We start from the raw sequence: 19,049 nt of genomic DNA, 5'->3' as shown, positions 1-19,049 counted from the left end.
GCTTCAGGCTGGCAGGGCTGCCCATGCCCCCTGCCCCTTCCTCTCAACCTGCAACTTGTACCCACTCTGACCTGGCTCCTCTAATAAATTCATGTCCACAGGGGGGTACAAAAAAAAGAAAAGAATGAGTACATTCTTTCGTTCCAAGAATATAAAACCAAGGTAATTTATCAAATTCTAAGGAATGCTAACAAGTCGAACATGCTAATCAAAATGCACAAATACAAAACTCTCCCCTAACTCTTACCCTGAGAGTAAGTTGAGGGATTTGCTTGTAACTTTCTAAAAATTCTACAGATACTCAAACAGTGAGTGGGAAACAACTGGCAAGAACTAATAAAAAGGAGGTGGCCTCAGCAGTCCCACCAGTAACTTGTGTAAGTGAGCTGAAGCTGTGGCCCTCTTTAACTAATTTCTGCAAACTACCACCCACAGCTCTTGTTAACACTCTAACAAACAGAGAAGCACATGAGTAGATGGCTCACGTGTGGACGTTCCAATGCTTGCTTTCTGTGTGCAGTGATACTGTTTTCCACAACCTGCTACACTAGGCAAACAGCTTTCTCTTTAATTCAGAACAAATTTCTCTGGTTCACAGTTCCACACCAAATCCCCCTGGCTTCTGTGAGAGAAGCTCAGCTCCTACGCAGTCAATCAAACGTGGGCAGGACGTCATGCCAAGTTATTTCATTTCTGTCCACGTCAAACGACTTTTCCCTGTTTTCTGCCTACCAAATTCTTACTCAGCATTCAAGACCCTGCTTAATTTTCCCCTCTTCTGTGACACCTTTTCGGCTTCCTCAAGCTCCTTGCCTTGTACTTCCTAGACCTCTGACCACACTTTGATAACATCTCCTATCACATGCGTTGTAATTTTTCCATGTAAGGCGTGCTCACACATTTTTGGTAGGAAAGTATATTAGTACAACCTCTTTGGAGACCATTTTGGAAATGTCTGTGAATATGGCAACGCACATACCCTCTGACACAACAATGCCACTGCCAGGACTTTGTCCTGTGGATATACTCACACAGGTAAGCAACAAGGTTGTTGTAACACTATTTGTTATAACAAAAGAGTGGAAACAATCGAAGCACATTTTAATACGGATCTGGTTTAAATAAATACAATAGAGTACCATGCAGTAAGAATCAGAAATCTCTTTCCATACTGGTGTCTGAAACTCTTTTCCCAAAGTCCCTTAATTTATCTGATAGAGAATCTTTTTTCCCCAGCTTTATTGAAATATGAATGACAAGTCAATAGAGAATTTTGACTTAATAGTTCACATCAGCCCACTAAAAGGGTGTGTCTGCCCCCTCTCTCTCTTCCTCTCCTCACCCCCATGTATTTTGCTTCCCCCGGCCATTAAGCAAGTGAGGACAAATTTGGCGATGGTCTTCATTGGATGTGAAGTATGAGGTGAAGGGGAGCAGAAAATATCAACCCAAAATATGCCACTTTGTCATAAGGATTATTTTGAGTTGAAGGCAATTGAGAAAAAGCAGACACAGGAAGAACTCTGAGCCCTCCCCCATCTGCCTGAAAGCAAGGCATAAATTCCCCATGAAGGTATCCTCCTCCTGTAGGTCCCCCATTAAAGACAGAGGAGAAGAACCCTTATCACCAGGGATAGATAGAGATGGCACAGAGATGAGTCTGCATAAGCAAACCTTACTAAAATAACTCTTATTTTCCATTAGTTTCCCCATATCTCTACCTTCCCACAATTTACTCCCCCAGAAGTTCAACGCCTCTTTCCTTTTAGTCACTTCTCTACAATGTGTTGCCCTTTGTTAAAGTGGTATATAAACGTCCAAGTCTAACCACTTCTTTGGATTTTCACTTCTTTTCTGTATAGCCCTTATACACATAAAATTAAAAACATCAATTCAACTTGTATGCCTTTTCCTCCTGTTAATCTGGTTTTTTGTTACTTTAATTCAGTTCATTCACAGTAACTAGATATCAAACCTAAGAGGGGTAGAGGAGTTTTTTTCTCCCTTACAGAGGCATGTCAGAAAAGCTCATCACTTAGTCCCATTGAAGTCAAACCATGGGAATGCTGAAAACACAAGAGGCAGGGGACCCCACTACTTCCAGAAGTCGTGTTGATGGACACTGCCTCCAGCCTTTGCTATTTAATGTGAAGCTACAAGATATGCCCAATCACAGTCTCTCCTGCTTTCTTCTAGACAAAGACTTTATTATGTATCAAGACTTTTTATGTAACTGCCACACATACAAAGTTTAGTTGCTGTGCAGTTACAAAGAAACAAGAGACTATTCTACTCTCAAAAAGTGTCAAATATTGTTAATCAACTATGCTCCAATATAAAATTAAAAAACAATTTTAAGTGTCAAATAGTCTAATACAGATCCAATTAAAGAGGGGAGCTATACAAAGCAAATGCAAATAATACAACTGCGTAAGTTAATAAAGGTTGCTGCCCAAGTAAACCCGGTCCAACCTAATAGAACCCTCACAGGTTTCTCTGCCCAAAATGCATAGACTCCAGTTAAGGCTTTTGTTCCATTCCCAGGCCAAACCAACCACTTCCTAGCTTTGAGACCTTACAGAGTTTATTTAACCTCACTAAGTCCTATTTCATCCATAAAATGGGGATATTAGGATCCACCTCATAGGGAAATTAGAACAATTAAATGAGACAGAGCATACAAAGTACTTGGCACAGTGCCTGACACTCAGGGCCAAATAAATGTTAACTATTACTATTATAATCATCATCATCATTCTGGAGTTTTCAAGATGTTTCTCAGACTTTATTCTGCCATCAGGTATTAACAGAGCATCAAGTTTATGAAGGAGGATTATTCATGTGCACACCTCGAGCCAACTCCGTATCTCACCTTTAACTAATTCATTTATTCAGAGAAGAAAAAATTATACAAAACTTCAGATCATTTTAGGTGAAAACCTTTTCCCTCTCAAAGGTGTTATATAAGCAAGATATGTGTGACATCTTTGAAGTTTTATGGTGTTTTTACTGTAAATATGAAAGAACCCAAAACACTGACATATGCTTCTTCAAAGTCCCACTAATTTATTTTCCCAAGACAAGCGAAATATTTATGCCACGTTACTTTCACCACCAAAATCAATAAGCCATTTAAAAGAATTGGTCAAGGTCAGACATCAGGCTTCCAACTACAGAGGAAGGTTATCAAACGTGCTTAAAATGAGAGGATTCTAGTCCAAATCTCATTCAACATCTTTTGGCCCATCTTTACCTCAAGACTCAGAATAAAGTCTCTTTTTAAAAAGTCTTTGTGAGGGAGTTCCTCGGTGGCCTTATTGGTTAGTATTCCGGGCTTTCACGGCCATGGCCGTGTGATCCCTAAGCCACACCTCAGCAAACACACACATACACATCACGTTGATGTCCCTCCTGCTGCAGCACAGACATCACTTAACGTCTAGAGATGAAAAACCTCATGAACGGCTTTTCAGGACCTTCTTTGAAATAAAGTACTCTGTTTAGCTATCAAAGAACAACTCTTCTTTGTTGGTTACTTGAGGTCCTGATTTACATCTGAGTTTAGAAGGCTGCTGCGTCCTACAAACAGATTTAAAATGCAAATTCCTCATCAGACTCCATATCTAAAGAAGCACAGAGCCCACTTCCAGCCTTTCTCCACCATCGCTCACAGCGGAGCCAAAGTCCCAACAAAGTCACACCCAGCCCAGCAAAATTTAAGTCCTCAGTGAATGACTATGTCATATATGTGAGTATGTACATAATTTTCAAATAAAATGATTTGAAACTACCACTGTATGATGGTAAAGGAAGAAAACTGGATAATCATGAAAGTTGAAGTGCTTGACTAAAGTTTAGACAAATCAAGAAAAAAATTAATCACTGAAATGACTCCTTCCTAATCAAGGTTACTTCGAAATTTGATGTAAATGCATAAATTTCAGCCTGTGCTATACTGAATGAAGTTGCATGAGATTGGAAGAAAAAAGTTCAGAGTATGTAAGAGCCACTTCTCTTCCATTTCCCACGTTTTCAGTAACTACCTACTCAATGAATGCACGAAAGAGTTTATTACAGTGTTGAACTGAAATACCTCAGTCGCTTTTAAATTCTCCTTTCTCCATGTCCCAGAAAATATTCCAAGGATCGAAAAAAAAATGAACAAGGACTATCGGCCAAGAAAGCTGCTTGAGGAACTTAGTAAGCTCACCCTCTCCAGTTTAACTCGCCTAATTCACTGAGGGAGCGGAGGCAAACGGCTTGTACTGCATGATAAAGTGACACTTCCGAATAGTAATAGCTGAGATTACTCTGCCGCAGCCTAGATTCTTCTAGTCAGGAGCTCGAGTACAGCTTTCTAAAAGCTTTTCCCAAGATCTCGAGGTCAATTTGCGGACACTCATTCACCCACCCCACCCTACCAGCAGCGCACTTCCCGTTCGCTTTGGCCGGTCAAGAGCTCAAACCTGACAGCCACACACACTGGAAAAAAAAAAAAAAAAAAGAGGAAGTGGCTAAAAAACCATTTCAAGACATTTATTTAATTTTTTTTTCCTAAGGGAGATCAATGGCCCTGTCTTCCAGGAAATCTCAATGGGACGTAGCCATCACGTCGACTGGAAAGTTGCAGCGAATGACAATGCTGCAAAGCCGAGGGTGACTCCTCTTTAAAAATCAAATTTAAAAAAATTCCTCGAAAATCTTCTTGCTATCCAAAACGATCCGTCCCCTGCAGCGAACACAGCAACGCTAACAACTCCCACCCTGGTGGGTGGCATCGAAAGCGAGGCTCGGGGCCGGGTACGTGCCTGATCTGCCCTGCCAAGTGGCAGAGGGAGCGCAGGGCACGGCAGCGGCCAGGGGACCCAGCGAACACCTTCCTTACCTGGTTTGACCGGTTTGGGTGGCGGCTTCGACATCTCTCTTCCTGGAGCGGCTGATTCTAAAGACCACGCACGAAAAGCCAACCGAATGCCCCTCCAGCCGGCACTCCGGGCGCCTCAGAGTTTCTTTATGTCTGGTTTGCAGTGGTGCGCCTTCAAGGACCTGCGTCCACCCCGGGAAGCCGGACGAGCAGAGGCAGGCAGAGCAGCTCGGCGAAGTGCCCCGCCCCGCCCCGCGGCCGACAGAGCTGTCCAGAGCGCGCAGCCGGGCAGACGAGGAAGTAGCCGCTGCCTCGCGGAGCGCTAATTGGCTCCCCGGCTGCCAGCTTCGCCGCTGCAGGAGCGCGGGCGGCGCGCACGGCGGCGCGCACGGCGGCGCGCGCGGCGGCGCGCGCGGCGGCCGAACCAGCGGGAGCCGAACGGGGGCGCCGCAGGCTCGCGCCGGGGCCGGCCTGGCTGCGCGCGCGCCCCGGACGGGAAAGGGCTGGACTGGGCAGGAGCGCGCGCGCGCAACCACGCTCGCCGGAATCCCGCCCCATCCAACGCCGGCCGGAGCCGGGCGCCGCGTCCGCTCAGGTTTGGGCAGAGCCCTAAGTGGCCACCTCTACCCTGCGTCGCCTCTCACCCGGGAGGGGCACGGGAGAAGGGGCCGTGGGCCTCTCGGTTAACGAGCTTCGGGGGTTGCGGCGGGTTAGTGACAGGCGCGCTTGGCAATAGCCTGTGCCGCTTTGCTTGGGACCACTCGAACTGGCGCCCGGTGAGTACCTGCCTGACGCCCCGCCGCGCAGACTCCCTGGGGCCTGGAGGTGTTTCCAGAGTGTTACTGCGCTGGAGCCCGAGCCCCGTTGTGTCTTGCAAGCCCTTTTGGGACTCCTACCACCCTAAATGGGCTGATAAGTGGCCTGCCAAGGAGGACGTGCACTCGTGATGGTGTAGTGCCCTCACGCCCCCTTATAATCCTGAAAACGGGAGTCTGCCTTCTAGAGGCCGGACAGGTGGTTGGGAGAAGTCACTGAGGTCAGGGTCAGGTCCCTGCCAGAGGAGACAGCTTGACTCCTCTAGCGTTGAGGTTGACTAACTGCGGCCCTCTTGCTGCCTGTTATTGTACAGCCTAAGAATGGTTTTCAAGTTTATTTTAATGGCTTAAAAGAAATCAAAAGAAGCAGATTTTGTGGCACGTGAAAATTATATGAAATTCAAATTTCAGTGTCCATAAAGTTTTATTAGAACAGAGCCACTGTCATTTGCTTATGTATTGTCTGCGGCCGCTTTCACTTCCTAACAGCAGAGTTGAGCAGCTGCCCGCAACGCCAAAAACATTTACCATCTAGCACTTTGCAGAGCAAGTTTGCCGACCCCAGACCTAGCCAACTGAATTTCCACTGAGAGGTAACGGCTGGAGCAGACAATAAATGCACCGTGTGTAAATTCAAAATAGCACAGGCAATATGATAAATCGCTTGTATGTTTGGGGGAAGAAAAATTGAAAAGAAAAACTTTACGTGAGAGTCTATGTAAAATGAAGCTTTGAAGTTTCTACTAGGGGTTAGTGACAGAGTGATTCCAAGAGAACTGGGCAAGGGTTGTGTATTCAAACACGCCAGCCTTGGCATTTACCAAAAAGGAGCAAAGTTTAGAAAATAGTAGAAAAAGACTACCCTGTCACATAGAAGATAATCAAAATATTGAATTAAATAAATGAGTGAGAAGTCCTGAAACATTTCACTCTTTTAGAATCCAAAATGTACCGTATTTAGTAGTGAAATAATTTAAATATAGTAAACACATACCAGTTATGAAAAAAGGACTCAACATATTTTACTTAGGGTTAAAAAAAGTATAAAAAAATTAAAAGTACTCATTTTGGATTTGCTGTTTGCCATCTTCATCTGTTCTCCTCCTCCTAAGCAAATTCACTCTGCTGTTGAGGAAAGCCTTGCACTTACTGGGAGAATAGAGTACAGTTGACCCTTAAACAACACAAGTTTTAACTGCATGTGTTTATTTATACTCGGATTTCTTTCACTAAATTCATACTGCAGTACTACACAATCCAAGGTTGTTTTAATCTGAGAACGCAGAATGGTGGATACAGAGGGCTGAGTAAAGTTATATGTGGATTTTTGATTGTGAGGAGGTTGACATATCCAACCCCTGAGTTGTTCACGGGTCAACTGTACATAAATATCCCACAAGAGTGGCAGTGGTATGTACTCCTAGTAATTGGCTGCCCTGGATTGAAGAGGTTAGAAAGTCCAAATGGTTGTCTCTCCGGAGACATCTAGTGATTTACAGTTTGTAGGGGATGGAGATTGTGTTTCATTCATTGAAGTCTACTTCTATGTATTTTTGGAGCCTGGCACCTCTGGAGTGCAAGCTTTTTCAATGTGATTTTAAAATAGTTCTTAAACGGGACAGCAGGCAGTGAAATAATAGAACATGGTGTGGAGATGGACAGTGCCAGGGCTGAGCTTGGAGTTCACCTGAAGCTGCCCTGTGCATCCAACACTGGTTTTGAAATACATGGCTTCTGGGATTGCTATACCCATCCCACACCCCAGCCACTCAGCCCAGCCGTAGGTCTTGCTTCTGCTTCTCTCCATTCCCTAACCTCCCACCACAGTGTCACCTGTTCATTGCTAATGGACTGTGCCCAATATTTACCCAAACACTGTCTTGGAAAGGCTAAAACTGCTAACTAATATAGAAGTGAGGGTTCCTATTTTGGTAAAAACTGGCATTTGACTGGGAGTTCTCTCCCGAGCCCAGGAGACTTCATAAGAAGATTCTTGACTCCCTTACTGTTAGTTTCAGAATTGTTAGATTTTCCACCCAAATAACCGCCTCAAGCCTATTTCAAGTGCTTCAGCCACACTTCCTTGTTATTTACATGCTAGGTAATCAGTACAACATCCTCATGTGTACGCATAGATGTGGCAAGAAGCACAGGAGACTAGTAGTCCTTGCCATTCAGTGGATACAGAAAATACCCCATCAATAATACATCAATAAAAATAACATCTATTATACATGAGAGCCTCACAATTAAGCCAGCACCTGTGCAACATCCTTCCTTTGCTCTTGGTAATAAAGTGCTTTTTAGCAGCTTAGAAAGATGGAAAGAAGTTAACTCACTTGGTTTAGTTTTGTTTCTAGTTTTGTTTTTTGGCCACACCTCACAGCTTGTAGGATCTTAGTTCGCTGGCCAGAGATCGAACCCTGGCCCCAGCAGTGAAAGCGCTGGGTCCTAACCACTGGACCACCAGGGAACTCTCTCTAGTTTTCCATTTACTATCTGTGTGATCTTGAACAAGTCACTCCATTGTCTGGGCCAGTTTCAACTTCTGCAAAATGAAGGGGTAGACTGTGTGATACCTAAGGCTCTATTTCTCCAGGCTTGAGAATTTATGCTCTGATGAATTATCCAAAAATAGGTGACGTGGAAGCAAGGAATAACAAACTTTCATGAATTTTTTTTTCTTATTTTGCCAACTGAGGACATCAATCTACTACTACCTAGCCAGCATGATTTCATAGGAGAAAGGACATTTAGCACCAGAAAATGTAAGCAAGCTACCATCTTGCTTGTAAAAGGGCAACCTTTCCTTTCCCAAAAAAGGATAGTTGGCAGCCTTACACTGACATATTAAAGGTAATAATAAGGTAAAACATAATTCAAAAGCAGAAAAATTACAATGTAAAAATTTATTTTACAATACTCATTATATGTAATTGTTCCCTTGATATACTGTGGCAATGTGGATGGAGATAAATATTCAACAATGCAGCTCCTGGTGAAACTCAGATGTCCAACTTGATATGTTATTTTATTTCTGTCACAATCACATTCTTGTCTCATGTAGTCTAGTAAATGAAAGTGGAACCAAACCTTACTAAATTGCACTCAATTTGGAATACAGCTGTTCCTTAGTAGGGGTGGTGGTGGTGATTGGACAACACCCCCCAACCCAGGAATACCAGAATCTGCAGATACCCGAGTTCTTTATATAAAATGGCAAAGTATTTGCATATAACCTATGCATGTCCTCCCACATACTTTGAATCATTTCTAGATTACAGGTAATCCCTAATACAATGTAAATGCTATGGAAATAGTTGTAAATACAATGAAAATACTATGTAAATAGTTGCTGGTGCAGCAAATTCAAGTTTGGCTTCTTGGAACTTTCTGAAATTTTTTTCCCCTAAACACTTTCAAACCACTGTTGGTTGGATCTGCGAATGTGGAACGCTCAGACATGGAGGGCCAACCGTGTTCTGAAAAAACTGAGGACAGGCCAAGGAACAACAGCCCTCTCTCCACCACGCTCTTCTCTACTACCTCCCCACAGGGGACACAGGATAGGAACTGGGAGGGTAGCTGAGAGCCTCCAGCTCAGCCACCACACACCCCGGGTGGCACAGCTTAGGTTCCTGGTCACCCCACCAGAGGAGTCAGGAATAAAGAGCAGCATCAGTCAGAGGCAACCTTCTAGAACCACTATGCTAAGGTTCCCTGCAGCTGAGCTTCATCTTTTCACTTAAAGAGATGACAGTGGTCCTTGGAATATCCACAGGACTGCTTTGGTGAGCCTTAGGGGGCCATGCATGAAGCTGTCCTCCACCCCTCATACCAGGGGTCAATAAGCAATGGGCTGCAGCTAAAACCTGGCCCCCTAGGGACTTCCCTGGTGGCACAGTGATTAAGACTCCGCACCCGGAGACCTTCAAGATGGCAGAGGAGTAAGACGTGGAGACCACCTTCCTCCGCACAGTTACATCAAAAATATATCTACATGTGGAACAGCTCCTATAGATCACCTACTGAATGCTGGCAGAAGACCTCAGACTTCCCAAAAGGCAAGAAACTTCCCACATACCTGGGTAGGGCAAAAGAAAAAACAGAGACAAAAGAATAGGGACGGGACCTGCACGAGTGCGAGGGAGCTGTGAAGGAGGAAAGGTTTCCACACACTAGGAAGCCCCTTCACTGGTAGAGATGGGGGGGCGGGGTGGGGGGAAGCTTTGGAGCCATGGAGGAGAGCGCAGCAGCAGGGGTGCAGAGGGCAAAGCGGAGAGATTCCCGCACAGAGGATCGGTGCCGACTGGCACTCACCAGCCCGAGAGGCTTGTCTCCTCCCCCGCCAGGGCAGGTTGGGGCTGGGAGCTGAGGCTCAGGCTTCGGAGGTCAGACCCCAGGGAGAGGACTGGGATTGGCTGCATGAACACAGCCTGAAGGGAGCTAGTGCACCACAGCTAGCCGGGAGGGAGTCCGGGAAAACGTCTGGAGCTGCTGAAGAGGCAAGAGACGACTGTTTCGGGGTGCGCAAGGAGAGGGAATTCAGAGCACCGCCTAAACAAGCTCCAGATACGGGTGTGCGCCACGGCTATGAGCATCAGCGCGGACCCCAGAGACGGGTATGAGACGCTAAGGCTGCTGCTGCCACCACCAAGAAGCCTGTGTGCAAGCACAGGTCACTATCCACACCTCCCCTCCCGGGAGCCTGTGCAGCCCACCACCGCCAGGGTCCTGTGATCCAGGGACAACTTCCCTGGGAGAACACATGGCACGCCTCAGGCTGTTGCAACGTCACACTGGCCTCTGCCGCAGCAGGCTCGCCCCGCATCTGTACTCCTCCCACCCCCCGGCCTGAGTGAGCCAGAGCCCCCTAATCAGCTGCTACTTTAACCCCATCCTGTCTGAGCCAAGAACAGACACTCTCAGGTGACCTACACGCAAAGGCAGAGCCAAATCCAAAGCTGGACCCCAGGAGCTGTGCAAACAAAGAAGAGAAAGGGAAATTTCTCCCAGCAGCCTCAGGAGCAGTGGATTAAATCTCCATATTAACTTGATATACCCTGCATCACTGGAATACCTGAATAGACAACGAATCATCCCAAAATTGAGGCGGTGGACTTTGGGAGCAACGGTAGACTTGGAGTTTCCTTTCTGCATCTAATTTGTTTCTGGTTTTATGTTTATCTTAGTTTAGTATTTAGAGTTTATTATCATTGGTAGATTTGTTTATTGATTTGGTTGCTCTCTTCCTCCTTTTTTTTAATATATATAGATATATATAGATTTTTCCTTTTTCCCTTTTCGTGAGTGTGTATATGTATGCTTCTTTGTGTGATTTTGTCTGTATAGCTTTGTCCTAGGGTTTGTCCTAGGGTTCTGTCTGTCCGTTTTTTGTTTGTTTGCTTGAGTATACTTTTTAGCACTTGTTATCATTGGTCGATTTGTTTTTTGGTTTGGTTGCTCTCTTCTTTCTTTCTTTCTTTAATTACTTTTTAATTTTTTTTATTTTTAATAATTATTTTTTTATTTTAATAACTTTATTTATTTTTTTCTTTCTATCTTTTTTTCTCCCTTTTCTTCTGAGCGTGTGGCTGACAGGGTCGTGGTGCCCCAACTGGGTGTCAGGCCTCTGCCTCTGAGGTGGGAGAGCCAAGTTTAGGACACTGGTCCACCAGACACCTCTCAGCGCCACATAATATCAAACACCGAAAGCTCTCCTAGACATCTCCATCTCAATGCTAAGACCCAGCCCCACTCAACGACCAGCAAGCTAGAGTGCTGGACACCCTAAGTCAAACAACGAGCAAGACAGGAACACAACCCCACCCATTAGCAGAGAGGCTGCCTAAAATCATAATAAAGTCACAGACACCCTAAAACACACCACCAGATGCAGTACTGCCCACCAGAAAGACAAGATCCAGCCTCATCCACCAGAACACAGGCACTAGTCCCCTCCACCAGGAAGCCTACACAACCCACTGAACCAACTTTAGCCACTGGGGGCAGACACCAAAAACAACAGGAACTATGAACCTGCAGCCTGCGAAAAAGAGACCCCAAACACAGTAAGTTATGCAAAATGAGAAGACAGAGAAACACACAGCAGATGAAGGAGCAAGGTAAAAACCCACAGGACAAAACAAATGAACAGGAAATAGGCAGTCTACCTGAAAAAGAATTCAGAGTAATGATAGTTAAGATGATCTAAAATCTTGGAAATAGAATGGAGAAAATACAAGAAACGTTTAACAGGGACCTAGAAGAACTACAGAGCAAACAATGATGAACAAAACAATAAATGAAATTTAAAATTCTCTAGAAGGAATCAATAGCAGAATAACTGAGGCAGAAGAACAGATAAGTGACCTGGAAGATAAAACAGTGGAAATAACTACCACAGAGCAGAATAAAGAAAAAAGAATGAAAAGAATTGAGGACAGTCTCAGAGACCTCTGGGACAACGTTAAACGCACCAACATTCAAATTATAGGGGTCCCAGAAGAAGAAGAGGAAAAGAAAGGGACTGAGAAAATATTTGAAGAGATTATAGTTGAAAACTTCCTAATATGTGAAAGGAAGCAGTCAGTCAAGTCCAGGAAGCACAGAGAGTCCCATACAGGATAAATCCAAGGAGAAACATGCCAAGACACATATTAATCAAATTATCAAAAATTAAATACAAAGCAAAAATATTAAAAGCAGCAAGGGAAAAACAAATAACATACAAGGGAATCCCCTTAAGATTAACAGCTGATCTTTCAGCAGAAACTCTGTAGGCCAGAAGGGAGTGGCAGACATATTTAAAGTGATGAAAGGGAAGAAACTACAACCAAAATTACTCTACCCAGCAATGATCTCATTCAGATTTGACAGAGAAATTAAAACCTTTACAGACAAGCATAAGCAAGAGAATTCAACACCACCAAGCCAGCTTTACAACAAATGCTAAAGGAACTTCTTAAGGTACGAAACACAAGAGAAGGAAAAGACCTACAATAACAAATGCAAAACAATTAAGAAAATGGTAATAGGAACATACATATCAATAACTACCTTAAATGTAAATGGATTAAATGGTCCAACCAAAAGACATAGACTGGCTGAATGGATACAAAAACAAGACCCTTATATATGCTGTCTACAAGAGACCCACTTCAGACCTAGGGACACATACAGACTGAAACTGAGGGGATGGAAAAAGATATTCCATGCAAATGGAAATCAAAAGAAAGCTGGAGTAGCAATTCTCATATCAGACAAAACAGACTTTAAAATAAAGACTATTGCAAGTGACAAAGAAGGAGACTACATAATGATCAAGGGATCAACCCAGGAAGAAGGTATAACAATTGTAAATATTTATGCACCCAACATAGGAGCACCTCAATACATAAGGCAAATGCTAACAGCCATAAAAGGGGAAATCGACAGTAACACAATCATAGTAGGGGACTTTAACACCCCACTTTCACCAATGGACAGATCATCCAAACTGAAAATCAATAAGGAAAGACAAGCTTTAAATGATACATTAAACAACATGCAGTTAATTGATATTTATAGGGAATTCCATCCAAAAACAACAGAATACACTTTCTTCTCAAGTGCTGATGGACCATTCTCCAGGATAGATCATATCTTGGGTCACAAATCAAGCCTTGGTAAATTTAAGAAAATTGAAATCTTATCAACCACAACGCTATGAGACTAGATATCAATTACAGGAAAAAATCTGTAAAAAATACAAACACATGGAGGCTAAACAATACACTAGTAAATAACCAAGAGATCACTGAAGAAATCAAAGAGGAAATCAAAAAATATCTAGAAACAAATGACAATGAAAACACGATGACCCAAAACCTATGGGATACAGCAAAAGCACTTCTAAGAGGGAAGTTTAGAGCAATACAATCCTACCTCAACAAGCAAGGAACATCTCAAATAAACAACATAACCTTACACCTAAAGCAGTTAGAGAAAGAAGAACAAAAACCCCCAAAGTTAGCAGAAGGAAAGGAATCATAAAGATCAGATCAGATATAAATGAAAAAGAAATGAAGGAAACAATAGCAAAGATCAATAAAACTAAAAGATGATTCTTTGAGATGATAAGCAAAACAGATAAACCATTAGCCAGACTCATCAAGAAGAAAAGGGAGAAGACTCAAATCAATAGAATTAGAAATGAAAAAGGAGAAGTAGCAACTGACACTGCAGAAATACAAAGGATCATGAGAGATTACGACAAGCAACTCTATGCCAATAAAATGGACAACCTGTAAGAAATGGACAAATTCTTAGAAAAGCACAACCTTCCAACAGTGAACCAGGAAGAAATAGAAAATATAAACAGAACAATCACAAGCACTGAAATTGAGACTGTGATTAAAAATCTTCCAGCAAACAAAAGCCCAGGACCAGATGGCTTCACAGGCAGATTCTATCAAACATTTAGAGAAGAGCCAACACCTATCCTTCTCAAACTCTTCCAAAATATCCCAGAAGGAGGATCACTGCCAAACTCATTCTACGAGACCACCATCACCCTGATACCAACACCAGACAAAGATGTCACAAAGAAAGAAAACGACAGGCCAATATCACTGATGAACATAGATCCCAAAATCCTCAACAAAATACTAGCAAACAGAATCCAACAGCACATTAAAAGGATCATACACCATGATCAAGTGGGGTCTATCCCAGGAATGCAAGGATTCTTCAGTATATGCAAATCAATCAATGTGGTAAACCATATTAACAAACTGAAGAATAAAAACCATATGATCATCTCAATAGGTGCAGCAAAAGCTTTTGACAAAATTCAACACCCATTTATGATAAAAACCCTCTAAAAAGGAGGCATAGAGGGAACTTACTTCAACATAATAAAAGCCATATATGACAAACCCACAGCCAACATCGTCCTCAGTGGTGAAAAACTGAAACCATTTCCACTAAGATCAAGAGCAAGACAAGGTTGCCCACTCTCACCACTATTATTCAACATAATTTTGGAAGTTTTAGCCACAGCAGAGAAGAAAAAGAAATAAAAGGAATCCGAATCAGTAAAGAAGTAAAGCTGTCACTGTTTGCAGATGACATGATACTATACATAGAGAATCCTAAAGATGCTACCAGAAAACTACTAGAGCTAATCAATGAATCTGGTAAAGTAGCAGGATACAAAATTATTGCACAGAAATCTTTTTTTTTTTTTTTTTTTTGTGGTATGCAGGCCTCTCACTGGTGTGGCCTCTACCGTTGCGGAGCACAAGCTCCAGACGCGCAGGCTCAGCGGCCATGGCTCACGGGCCCAGCCGCTCCGCGGCATGTGGGATCTTCCCGGACTGGAGCACGAACCCGTGTCCCCTGCATCGGCAGGCAGACTCTCAACCACTGTGCCACCAGGGAAGCCCTGCACAGAAATCTCTTGTATTTCTATATACTAATGATGAAAAATCTGAAAGAGAAATTAAGGAAACACTCCCATTTACCATTACAACAAAAAGAATAAAATACCTAGGAATAAACCTACCTAAGGAGACAAAAGACCTGTATACAGAAAACAATAAGACACTGATGAAAGTAATTAATGATACAAGGAGATGGGGAGATATACCATATTCTTGGATTGGAAGAATCAATTTTGTGAAAATGACTATACTACGCACAGCAATCTGCTGGTTCAGTGGAATCCCTATCAAACTACCACTGGCATTTTTCTCAGAACTTGAACAAAAAATTTCCCAATTTGTATGAAAACACAAAAGACCCCAAATAGCCAAAGCAATCTTGAGAAAGAAAAATGGAGCTGGAGGAATCAGACTCCCAGACCTCAGACTATACTACAGAGCTACAGTAATCAAGGCAGTATGGTACTGGCACAAAAACAGAAATATACATCAATGGAACAGGATAGAAAGCTCAGAGCTAAACCCACGCACATATAGTCACCTTATCTTTGATAAAGGAGGCAAGAATATACAATGGAGAAAAGATACCCTCTTCAGTAAGTGGTGCTGGGAAAACTGGACAGCTACATGTAAAAAAATGAAGCTAGAATGCTCCCTAACACCATACACAAAAATAAACTCAAAATGGATTAAAGACCTAAATGTAAGGCCAGACAATATAAAACTCTGAGAGGAAAACATAGGCAGAGCCCTCTATGATATAAATGACAGGAAGATCCTTTTTGACCCACCTCCTAGAGAAATGGAAATAAAAACTAAAATAAACAAATGGGACCTAATGAAACTTAAAAGCTTTTGCACAGCAAAGGAAACTGTAAACAAGATGAAAAGACAACTCTCAGAATGGGAGAAAATATTTGCAAATGAAGCAACTGACAAAGGATTAATCTCCAAAATTTACAAGCAGCTCATGCAGCTCATTATCAAATAAACATACAACCCCATCCAAAAGTGGGCAGAAGGCCTAAACAGACATTTCTCCAAAGAAGATACACAGATTGCCAACAAACACATGAAAGGATGCTCAACATCACCAATCATTATAGAAATGCAAATCAAAACTACAACGAGATATCACCTCACACCAGTCAGAATGGCCATCATCAAAAAATCTACAAACAGGGGCTTCCCTGGTGGCGCAGTGGTTAAGAATTCAACTGCTAGAATCCACCTGCTGACGCAGGGGACATGGATTCGAGCCCTCCTCCGGGAAGATCCCACATGCTGCAACTAAGGCCATGTGCCAGAACTACTGAGCCCGTGCACCTAGAGCCTGTACTCTGCAACAAGAGAAGCCTGCACACCACAACAAAGAGTAGCCCCCCTAGTTGCAACTAGAGAACGCCCACGCACAGCAACAAAGACCCAACGCAGCCGAAAAATAAATAAATAAAATCTACAAACAATAAATGCTGGAGAGGGTGTGGAGAAAAGGGAACCCTTCTGCACTGTTGGTGGGAATGTAAATTGACACAGCCACAGTATGGAGATTCCTTAAAAACTAAAAATAGAACTATACCATACGACCCAGCAATCCCACTACTGGGCATATACCCTGAGAAAACCATAATTCAAAACGAGTCATGTACCACAATGTTCATTGCAGCTCTATTTACAATAGCCAGGACATGGAAGCAACCTAAGTGTCCATCGACAGATGAATGGATAAAGAAGATGTGACACATATATACAATGGAATATTACTCAGCCATAAAAAGAAACGAAATTAAGTTATTTGTAGTGAAGTAGATGGACCTAGATTCTGTCATACAGAGTGAAGTAAGTCAGAAAGAGAAAAACAAATACCGTATGCTAACACATATAAATGGAATCTTAAAAAAAAATGGTTCTGAAGAAGCTGTGGGCAGGACAGGAATAAAGACGCAGACGTAGAGAATGAACTTGAAGACACGGGGAGGGGGAAGGGTAAGCTGGGATGAAATGATAGAGTGTCATGGACATATATACACTACCAAATGTAAAATAGATTGCTAGTGGGAAGCAGCTGCATAGCACAGGGAGGTCAGCTTGGTGCTTTGTGACCACCTAGAGGGGTGGGATAGGGAGGGTGGGAGGGAGATGGAAGAGGGAGGAGATATGGAGATATATGTATATGTAAAGCTGATTCACTTTATTATAAAGCAGAAACTAACACACCATCATAAAGCAATTATATTCCAATAAAGATGTTAAAAAAAAAAAAAAAAAAAAGACTGCACTGCCAGTGCAGTGGGCCTGAGTTCATTCCCTGGTCAGGGAACTAGATCTCACGTGCATGCCGCAACTAAGAAGCCAGCATTCCACAACTAAGACCTGGTGCAACCAAATAATAAATAAATAAATATTAAAAGAAATTTTTTTCAATAAAAAAATTAAAAACATAAAACCTGGCCTTCTGCCTGAACACCTGCAGTCCCTTTTGTAATAGGAGACACTCACTCTGATATCCAATAAGGGAAATGTTATCCCAATAGAAAAGGAATTCTATTTTCATTTGTAGACATGAATTACGGGGAAAAAAAAATTGTACTCAATTATTATGTTTTGACCTCCATCAGAAAGTTTGTGGAAATGTTTTCTCTCTTATTGTATAAGTACCTACATCATAATCTTGATTTTGTCTCTTGGCCCGTAAAGCCTCAAAGATTTACTAACTGGCTCATTTTTGAAAGTTTGTCTACCCTGGCCCTAGGGTGAGGAAATAGCATACTTAAAGGGAATTCACTTCCTCTTGCCTCTGGCCAGCAGTGACTGTCTCCTCATTTCAGAAGGAGAGAGAGGCCATCTCTGCCACTTCTCTGCCTTGGGGGTAATGGGTCATCCCTGGGTGACTGAGTCATGCAGGTGACAGGCCACCTGCCTGAGGGGAGCATGAAACTCTGTAGTGTGCCTTGTGGCTCAGCAACTCTTCCATGCCCTTGAAAACAGACCGTCAAGTATGTATGCTTGGCCGTGGGGGCCCCTTTAGTTCACTTGACTTGCTTACAGGCCCTGAGCACTTCCAGCTGTTGGCACATAGCAGGAGACTGTGGCAGAGAGAAGCCAGTATAGTGTGAAACTTTCCCACAGAATGTGGGTAATCCTAGGGGGGTAACCCAAAGATCACTGACATCTTTCCCCCTCAGCTGGCCCTTGTAAGTTAGGACTCTTATCTCTTTAGACACCTAAGTGATGTGCTTTCGATTTTTTTTTTTTTTAATTTTAGGAAGACGTGATTTTCAAAGCTAATTATGAAAACATTTGTCATTGGAATCGGTGGGTGAGTAATTTTGCTACAAACAGCTGATTGAGATACTCAGGATGTCCAAAGGGTGTTTCCATGTGGATGTGGTGGGGGAAGGAGAAGCAGTGAGAAGGATTCCCGAGTCCCAGAAAAGAGAACAGGACACTTGAATTTAAAACAGTGGAGCACTGGCTACGTAAATGCCAACAGGAGATGGGAGAGTTTCCTATAAACAGAAACAGGGGAGTCGGTACACAAAGTTTACCTGCTTTACTGTTGGTTTTCTAAAGCTGACACCAGAGGCAAGGCCTGATCTAATGCTGCGTTGGTTCAGGGTGATTTATCGTTCTCCATATGGCTGCTCCTCCAGTGTGACATAGGAGAAAATCTATCATTTCTTGCCAGTTATGCCCAGCTTTGGATATGTGGAATAAGGAATCACCTCACCTCTACCCCTTTTCCCCATACTTTTCATCTTGAGGTAGTCCTTATTTCCCTGGCATGATGATTAATCATTCACCCCTCTCCGTCTCAGAAGTGTCCTAAATTTTATGGTCACCCTACCCATGGTACCAAGAAGTGGGCAATCAAATAAGACAACAGCAACTTAAAAGGACATTATTTGTTTTTTTGTTTTGCTAGTGTATTATGTTCGTCTTCCT

General features: G+C 42.9%; 2 protein-coding genes across 5 annotated transcripts in view; one reads left to right on the top strand and one right to left on the bottom strand.

The window, feature by feature from the left end:
- OSTF1 (osteoclast stimulating factor 1) overlaps positions 1 to 5,255 on the bottom strand; it is a 49,099-nt gene extending 43,844 nt beyond the window's left edge. Inside the window, exon 1 of the mRNA XM_004276377.3 lies at positions 4,886 to 5,255. Coding sequence (XP_004276425.1) covers positions 4,886 to 4,919 — 34 coding nt within the window. The 5' untranslated portion in view covers positions 4,920 to 5,255. The remainder of the gene's footprint in view (positions 1 to 4,885) is intronic.
- Positions 5,256 to 5,328: 73 nt separating this feature from the next.
- The window catches only part of NMRK1 (nicotinamide riboside kinase 1), a 32,814-nt gene continuing 19,093 nt past the window's right edge, over positions 5,329 to 19,049 (top strand). For 2 of the 4 annotated variants that reach the window (XM_004276379.3, XM_004276378.3), the window contains exons 1-2: positions 5,329 to 5,640; positions 18,370 to 18,423. In XM_004276379.3, coding sequence (XP_004276427.1) covers positions 18,395 to 18,423 — 29 coding nt within the window. In that variant the 5' untranslated portion in view covers positions 5,329 to 5,640; positions 18,370 to 18,394. Of the gene's footprint in view, positions 5,641 to 6,168; positions 6,273 to 18,369; positions 18,424 to 19,049 lie in introns of all 4 variants that reach the window. The other 2 variants (XM_033440258.2, XM_033440257.2) reach the window with 2 other exon arrangements.

Source organism: Orcinus orca, chromosome 6 (assembly GCF_937001465.1).
Source record: "Orcinus orca chromosome 6, mOrcOrc1.1, whole genome shotgun sequence".
NCBI classification, from domain to species: domain Eukaryota; kingdom Metazoa; phylum Chordata; class Mammalia; order Artiodactyla; family Delphinidae; genus Orcinus; species Orcinus orca.
The sequence above is the reverse complement of the archived record's forward strand: the minus strand, read 5'-3'. Positions and strand labels throughout refer to the sequence as shown.